This window comes from Chaetura pelagica, unplaced genomic scaffold (genome assembly GCF_000747805.2).
Source record: "Chaetura pelagica isolate M959 unplaced genomic scaffold, ChaPel_1.0 scaffold48, whole genome shotgun sequence".
Taxonomy (NCBI): Eukaryota; Metazoa; Chordata; class Aves; order Apodiformes; family Apodidae; genus Chaetura; species Chaetura pelagica.
The window spans coordinates 2,215,663-2,224,741 of record NW_009954241.1 but is presented as its reverse complement, the minus strand read 5'-3'; the positions used below and the strand labels follow the sequence as shown (position 1 = coordinate 2,224,741).

General features: G+C 42.0%; 1 protein-coding gene across 2 annotated transcripts in view; it reads left to right on the top strand.

The window, feature by feature from the left end:
* Nucleotides 1–687: 687 nt before the first annotated feature.
* The window catches only part of SMEK1 (SMEK homolog 1, suppressor of mek1 (Dictyostelium)), a 45,975-nt gene continuing 37,583 nt past the window's right edge, over nucleotides 688–9,079 (top strand). For both annotated transcript variants that reach the window (XM_010003713.1, XM_010003712.1), the window contains exon 1: nucleotides 688–829. In XM_010003713.1, coding sequence (XP_010002015.1) covers nucleotides 688–829 — 142 coding nt within the window. The remainder of the gene's footprint in view (nucleotides 830–9,079) is intronic.

Here is a 9,079-nt window from a genome sequence, read left to right as displayed (position 1 = left end):
GGCCCCGGCGGGCCCGCGGCGGGAAGGGGGGCGGCTCGGAGCCCCGCGCTGACGGGCGGCGAGCGAGGGGCCTCGGGCCTGGGCAGCTGCTGCACAATAGAGCCGAGCTCCGGGCCGGGGCAAGCAGGCCCTCTCCCGCCTGCCTCCCCGCGCCCGCTTCACCCCGGCCTCGCCAGCCTCCCGCCTGCCTCCCTCTCCAGGGCCTCAGCCTCCAGGGTCGCCTGCTCCTGTCACCCCGGGCCGCCTGCCCGTTGACGCCCGTGCCATCTGCTCTCCACCACCGCTTCGACTTCCCGGGATCCACTTCTCCAGGATCCCTTCTGCGCCGCCTCTCCTGTCTGCCCTTCACCCTGCAAAAAGCCTCATTTCTCTCTGCGGCACTGCCCTGCCTAGTCGTACTCGCCTTTTGTGCAGCGCCGGACTCTGCCTGGAGGAGCTCCCCTTTGACATCTTCACCTCTTTTCTTGTTTCTCCTCTTCCTCTGCGCCCCCTCATCCTCTCTTACCCTCGATAATGAGGTCCCGTTGGAGCACTGAAGAGTAAGAAGAGCTCGCTTGTCGTGTCCTTGTGGGGCTGCTACCTTCTTTCCCGCTCCCCTCCTTTGAGGGGGGCCTAGTCCTCGACCAGCCTTCTGCTTCTCCAGCAATTGCAAACCAGAGTGGTGGCTGTGGTGTGGCAGGCGGCAGGATGACTGACACCCGGCGGAGGGTGAAGGTTTACACGCTAAACGAGGACCGCCAGTGGGATGATCGAGGCACAGGGCATGTGTCCTCTTGCTACGTGGAGAGACTGAAGGGCATGTCCCTGCTAGTCAGGGCAGAGAGTGATGGTAAGTGTGTATGTCTGAAGGTACAGTCTTTCCTCATCCTACCCAGAAAAGGAACTGAGCTTAGCTTTGTGTCTGTTGCCTAGACGTTTTGCTGCATAACTCAAATATTATTCCTAAAAGCAAGTAGGGACTAACGATAGCTAATTCGTGCTAGGCCAAGTGAAAGAAATGGAAGGTTGCCGTCAAGTCAAACATAGTAGGCACTTGATACATAGTGAATATACCGTGTTGCATACAAAATACGTTCAGGTATTGTAAATCTTACATGGGTGTGGGTATCTGGTGATCTGTTACTATATTCCCAATGCAGTTCAGTTTCAAAACTGTTCATTGTGATCTATCCTTCCTGAGATGTTTCTGGAAACGATCCTCTGGTGAAAAGACTTGTTCAAAACAGATAATTTTTCTTAGTATAAGTTTTTAAAGTTATCAAATGGCTAACATTCTTTTATTTGCTCCCTTTCTTTTCTTTGGCAACAAGAATTATGCAAGACATTCTAAAAGCTATCAACAGTTATTGAAGTACAATTGTTACAGTAGTAAAGACGATGCAGTGGGCAGAACAGCATTTTCAGAGTTGCCTTTTTTCTTTAATGGAATGGTAGTTCTCAGTCCTTTAGCAATTCTGGATCTTCCTGTAAATAAATTTAAAATGATGTGTTGTCAACTTCCTTCACGTTTTCAAACACAGGACAATAGTATACGTTGAGTAGTAGTAGTATCTGCCCCTCCAGCTACGTTTGGGCTAGTCTTGATTATTGGTTAAGTGAGTCCATGACTACTATGATTAGAGTAGATTTTAAAATGTGTACATTGCAGTACCTAGCACTTGCCATTTTGCTAGTAAAGTCTGTCAGTGCATGACTTATTACGTCATTAGATATATAGCTGCCATTTCCAGTGACTTGTAGATCTAATTGTAGCTTGTGACTGTCAAAAGACCTTGTGATTTTCTCTGGTTGGCTTTTTCATTGTGGCAAGTAGGAAGAAAAGCTACTTGAGAATCATTAATTCTTACTGTTTGAGAAAGTTCTCACAAACTGTACAATAATCTCTATAAGAAGGGTCATATAGTGATATGGAGGAATCAAATTTTCATCTGAGAATAATTTTTTTAATTGAGCTTCAGATATGCATGAATCTCTTAAGTTTTGTACGTTCGTGATTGTAATTTTAAAAGTTAAAATTAATACTTGGTTCTATCTATTTTACACTGAAGAAGATGCATTTATAGTTTGGTCAACTGCATAGTTTGAGAGAAGGCATTCAAAATGGAAATAGACTTAGTTTAATTTAAATATGAGGAAGGGAAGTCAGAAGACTTGCCACTAAATTTTTAGGCTAATCTTTACAGTATATTTTGCTGTAGATACAATCCTGGTCGTCTACATGGCTGCAGTGTTTATGTTTTAAAAGTATCATGTCTTCGATACACAAAGCAATTTCCTGACTTTTTAAAAAGTTCTTTTTAGAAATAAAAACAAAAGAACTGCAGTTCATAACCCATTCAAACTAAAATCCCTTTATTGACTTTCAGTGGGATATGTATGCTTAAGAATGATGAGAACCTGAATTGGACTGCTGTTGTCCCCTTATTTATTGTAAAGGAATATCTGTAATTAGGAAAATACAAATTGATATAAATAATCCCAAAACAAAGGTGAACTTATTACTTTGTGTTGTATAGCTAAGATACTCTGATTATAGCAGAACTGGCTCAAACTTGCTAGCTGCACTTAATACGCATAAGTTCTTATTTTAGTAGGTAGTATCAGTCCTGGCTAGATGTGTAGTCTATTAATAGGCTAGGTTTTCTAACTTGCTTGTACAAACACCTCATAAAACTCAATTCATATTTTGTTTACTTCCAGTGTCAATTGTCTGTGTGCTAATTTGAAGGCTAATGCCATCATTTTTACATGTGAGCAAATGGTTTGGAAAATATCAAGACAGGCTTGGTGTTTTAGGTAGTATGCAATTTGTGTTTTCCCTTTCATGCTTTTTAATTAAGTGAAGTAGTTTACTGTGATTTTTAATATTATTTTTTTTTGTTGAGTTATCAAAGACACAGTATTGGGAACTTAACCTATACATCATTTGCCTCTATGTTTCCACAGCGTTCTCGTATTGTCTTTCTTTGTCAGCTCCTCCTCTTACCACAATGAAACTTCTACCTTCCTCGTGTTCTAAACCAGTTTTTCCTAGCATTTGGGCTGAGAATCACCCTGTGCACGCAGGCATGTTCTTACGGACTTAGTCCAGGAAGCTTACTGAGAGAGAGCCTCGGGATCTGCCTCAAGTTGAGGGCTTCGTTTCCTTAGTGGGGGAGGGGTAGGGAATGTTAGCTTTTTGTATGGGAAATTCCCACTCCTGTTAAAGGGCCAGTTCGCCTGCACAGAGGGAAGGAGCAGACTCGCTAGAGGAGCAGCAGAGTTCGTTCGACTCGTCATGTGGGCTAGCACATAGTTCAGTCTTTCAACTCTTCGGCTGTGGCTTGATGTAGCTCTGTGGCTGCTTTACAAGTGGTTGAGATTTTATGGCACGGTCAGTGTGCAGATAAGGGAGCTACAAGCGGTATGCCAAGTCCAAGGTAAGCTGTCATCTGGAATTAGAGTAATATGAACCAAGTAAGAGTGCAGGTTGGGTTTTTTTTTATCTATAGGAGTGGTCATTTTCTTGGGTTTGTGTTTTTTTTAGCACCATTTTAAAATAATTTAGAGCAGATAAATGTGTTGCTATCTGAGATGTTGTTAAAGCTCCCAGGCATTGAACTTTAGGAATCATTTGGAGTGATCTGTTACAGCAGAAAATAAATCATTAACTGCTTTCAGATCACATATATTATACTTTGAAGGTGGGAATTGTGTTCCTTTTTTACACGTAAACAACTATTAACTCCTTTCTTGGAACGTTGGAAAGTTTTTCTGTGATTCCTAGTTGCAGTGTGTTCTACTTGAATTGCAGTAGAGCAACAATAAACACCTTCCACACTTTCTGTGTATAATCAGAAGCCTTTGATTTATTACGTGTTTCTAACATGGTGGTTGAGGCTGCTGTGCCCTGCCTCATTCTTAAAATGGCTATGTGCTTCTGGATTGTCACTGAATGATATCAGATCACTTTTTGGTTTTGTTTTGAGCCCAGATGACTGAAGTGACCTGTAAAGTGAACCTTTCTGTTCAACTAACGTGGGTTAATTTGAAGGGTTAACCTTTTAATTAAAGTTTGCTATTCCTGTAGCTAAACTCTTTGACAGGCCAGAGTGAACCCCCATTGGAAGCCATATTTGCGACTTTTAGGTGCTATCTAGTAACTTTTTATTCAGAAGTTGTAATTTGCCACTTCTGCAATCTGTATGTTAATGACTTCTGACACAAGGTAGGCATCCACATCTGCTCTGTTTCTTTAGACTAAGTATTAGTAACCCCATAATACTGGCAGAAGGCTTAGCCAAAATTTGGCTTGTTTTCTTTACCTTTCTCGAGCTAGAGGGATTAATTTTATTTATTTCTAGAAAAGCAATACAGAAAAAACTCCGGTTTTGTACTTACCTGGATCTGCCCTATCCTTAGTGTTTGGGTTGGACTCTTAAGCAATATGTTAGACTGAGAAGCCAGTCACTTGTGAATGCAGAATGCATCCTTGAACCTCAGTTTGAGTTGCTTCCTAAGTTTCTGTGGATTGATTTCTGTGATTTAGAAACAGCTGAACTGGTTGCAGAAGTTAAACCTCAGTGCACATCCTGCAAAAAAATCAGCTTTTGCATTGAAATTTTAAATATAAACATGTTTATACTGATGAGGATTAATGAGTGATAGTGTGCCTTTTTTTTTTTTCTGAGGAAGGATCCACTTAACAGTTTGGGAGAGGCAGTATTCCTTATCAGCAGGTCTCCTGCATATGTGGATAAGTAAACAAGTCTGCAGATTTGTTGTTTAAGACTATGGGATTTGCATTGGGATGTTCTCTCAGTATCTTTGAAAATAGCACTGTGTATCTGTATGTAATCTCTTGAGCACGTTTTTCCCTGTACGTGCATTTATTTCACAGCACAGGATGGTGATGTAGTACTAACAAAAAAACCCAGCTGTGCTATATTGCATTACAGTGGCAAATAACAGAATTCTTCAAATTAATGTTTTCTTCTTTATAGGTAGTTTCAGATGTTACTTTCTGGCACCAGTATTTTGCAGTTACCTTTACAAATTCATTCAAGGCTATAATTTAGAAAATAACTAGATCTGCATTATTTTGAGGGTTTTATTAAAACCATAGTTTGTATTAAGGTGGGTTTTCAGCCCTTACCTAACTTTGAATAGAGTCATTAGGTCAATGAAGATTAAAATTTTTTTTGGTGTGTTTTTATAAAGTAAGCTGGATATTCTTAACATATTCTAGGGTAATATCAAGAGAAAAAAATCTACATAGAAAATTATTGTTTATGACAAATACAAGAGTAAGCATATTGAACTTATATTTAGGAATCAATCCTGATACAGGCTTTGAACAGAGAACTTTATCTGCAGCATGTTAGATGTCTGTAAGTTTTTTGTAAAGAATATATTTGTTACAGACATATGATGCCTGTTTCCCAGAAGCAAGTTACAGAGGCCTAAGACTGCATCATACAAATCCGGTAAAAGTTACCATATGAAAAAAAGTCACTGAATTAACTGGTAGAATGGTAATTGATTTTGAGTTGTTCTACCCCTTTTAGGAAACAGATTACCTAAATGGAGCATCATATTATCCAGAGGAATGGATCTGGGGTAGTTAAAACTGATAGCGCCCAGTTTATGCTTCAGTGTCTATCTCCAAATTCACATTTTCCTAGTTACTATTTGGAATGGTGAGGAGTAAGTTCAATCATGTGGTAATAAGAAACAAGTCAAGCCTTATATGGCTTGTTTTGTCTTTTCTGCCAGTGTTAGGTTTAGTAGAGAAAAAGAAATGTTCTTTTGTGGTAAGTCTTAGTAAAGAGGTCATTCTCTAGTGTCCAGTTCGAGGCTGGAAGATGAAATGTCTGCATTCAGTTGCCTTCAAGATTATTTTTTTGAAAAGTATTTTGTCAAACGTGGTGTTCAAGTATTGTATGATAATCTGCTCATTTCCACTTCTGCAGATCTGTGTTCAGCAGTTAAAATATGTTGAAATCATGAATTGCTTTTAATTCTTAGAAGATTCTAGTTCACATTTGCTGCTATTAAATACAGACAGCAAAGACTTTCTAGAAGATGGTTAACCAAATCAATAACACAAAATAATTTTCTAAAACTTCATGTAGTTACAGCTGAGGCTTTGAAACTGAAAGTAAGATTGAAGTGAAGCATTGCGTATCACTGATGATCATAATAGAAGAGGGAATGCTGGTTTTAGATGTTCACTGGGCAAACCCAAAATTCAGAGCTCGAGGCCTAAGTATCACAGTGTGTTTGACTCATCAGTAATTTTGATCTTACATGTTTTCCTTCTTTGACCTCCTCTATAGTGTGTGGTGTGTTGGGTTTTTTTCTTTAGTTGTGCTGTCACAGGCAAATAAGCTTCCTTGTTAACTGAGCTGATACAGGTTAAAAAACTGAAAACCTTTTGAAAAAAGGAGTAGTATATGTGGTTCTGGGGGGAGATTGCTTTTTTTGTTGTCTTGTTTTCCCTTGAGGGCTATTCAGTTTTGTAGTTAGATTATACCTTAGTTTGTAAACAGCTCTTACTTCAAGAGCAGTTTAAAACAGGGTGATAGCTTCTCAAGCCTATATCATTAGTGAAGGCTATTCCTTGTAGAACAACAGACATAGAAATTAGGAAGAAGCAGCCATCACAGGTAAGTTACTTTGTTAAAAAAAAAACAAATGGTATCTTATCACATGCATAGTAAGCTAAAGAATATTAAAATCCAATGGTAAAACTTCTAAATGCATGAAGTAATAGCCTTTCTTATCAGACAGCAAACTGTTCTGACATTTATTTTATTCTTTATTGATACACCACTCAGCAAGTGAAGTTCTGTGATCTGATTCTTCAGTCTCTCTTCCCTGTGGTCCCCCAACCTAACATCTTCATTAATGACATAGTGAGATCGTGGCCACCTTTAGCAAATTTGCAGACAACAGGAAGACTAGAGAAAATGTAGGCCCACTGATAAATGAGGTTGGTGCCCTAGTGGTGGAAGACACAGAGAAGACAGAGTTACTGAATGCCTTCTTTGCTTCAGTCTTCACTGCTAAAGCTGTCCCTCATAAATCCTAGACCCTGGAGGCAAGGGAGAGGGTCTGGAGAGAGGAAGACTTACCCTCAGTGGGGGAGGATTGGGTTAGAGACCAGCTGGCCAAACTAGACATCCATAAGTCCATGGGCCCTGATGGGATGCACCAATGAATGCTGAGAGCTGGCAGATGTTATTGCTGGGCCACTGTCCATCATCTTTGAAAAGTCATGGAGAACAGGGGAGATGCCTGAGGGCTGGAGGAAGGCCACTATCACTCCAGTCTTCAAAAAGAGCAAGAAGGAGGACCCAGGGTACTACAGGCTGGTTAGTCTCACCTCTGTCCTTGGTGAAGTGATGGAGCAACTCTTTACAGATGTCATCTCTAAACATGTTGAAGAACAGGAAGTTGTTTGGAGTGGTCAACATGGATTTACCAAGGGTAAATCATGCTTGACAAATCTGCTAGCCTGTGTGACATAACTGGTTGTCTGGATGAGGGGAGAGCAGCAGATGTCATCTGCCTTGACTTCAATGAGGCTTTTGACACTGTCTCCCATAACATCCTCATTACGGTACTGAGGGAGTGTGGGCTAGATGAGTGGACAGTGAGATAGATTGAGAGCTGGCTGTGTGACAGAGCTCAGAGGGTTGTTATTAATGGAGCAGGGTCGAGTTGGAGGCCTGTAACCAGTGGTGTCACCCAGGCATCCATATTTGGTCTGGTCTTGTTCAACATATTCATCAGTGACCTGGATGAGGGGACAGAGTGTATCCTCAGCAAGCTCACTGATGATACCAAACTGGGAGGGGTGGCTGACACTCCAGAGGGCTGTGCTGCCATCCAGCATGACCTCCTGGACAGGCTAGAGAGCTGAGCAGGGAGGAATGTAGTGAGGTTCAACAAGAGGAAGTGTAGGGTCCTGCACCTGGGGAGTAAGAACCCCATGCACCAATAGAGGTTAGGGGTGGACCTGCTGGAAAGCAGTTCCAAGGAGAAGGATCTGGGATTCCTGGGAGATAGTAAATTATCCATGAGCCAGCAATGTGCCCTTGCTGCCAAGAAGGCCAATGGAATTGTGGGATATGTAGGGAAGAGTGTGGCCACTAGGTTGATAGAGGTCATTCTCCTCTATTCTGCCCTGGTGAGGCCACATGTGGAATACTGTGTGCAGTTCTGGGCTCCCCAGTTCAAAAGAGGCAGGGAACTGCTAGCGAGTCGAGTGGAGGGCAACAAAGATGCTTGGGGGATTGGAGCATCACCCTTATGAGGAAAGGCTGAGAGAGCTGGGACTCTTTAGCCTGGAGAAGAGAAGGCTGAGGGGAGACCTTACTAATACCTATAAGTATCTAAAGGGATGGTGCAAGGACGATGGAGCCAGACTGTTTTCAGTAGTTCCCAGTGATGGGACAAGGGGCAACGGGCACAAGCTGGATCATGGGTAGTTCCATTTAAATATGAGGAAAAATTTCTTTATGGTAAGGGTGACAAAGCACTGGAACAGACTGCTTAGGGAGGTTGTGGAGTCTCCTTCTCTAGAGGTACTCAAAATCTGCCTGGATGCAGTCCTGAGTAATGTGCTCTAGGCAGTGTTGCTTTAGCAGGGGAGTTGAATTGAATGATCTCTAGAGGTCCCTTCCAACTCTGACAATTCTGTGATTCCATGAACACCAAGCTGAGTGGTGTGATTTACATGCCTGAGGAACAGAGTGTGGTTCAGAGGGACCTGGATGAGCTTGAGAAGTGGGCCCTTGTGACCCTCATCAAGTTCAACAAGGGCAAGTGCAAGGTCGTGCACATGGGTTGGGGCAACACCTGGTATCGATACAGGCTATGGGGTGAAGGGATTTGAAGCAGCGCTGTGGAGAAAGACTTGAGGGTGTTGGTTGATGAAAAGCTGGACTGGAGTTGGCAATGTGCACTCACAGCTCAGAAAGCCAGCTGTCTCTTGGGCTGCATCAAAAAAAGTGTGGCCAGCAGGTCAAGGGAGGTGATTTTCCCTCTCTATTCCATTCTCCACAAGACCCCGCCAGCAGTATTGTGTCCAGTT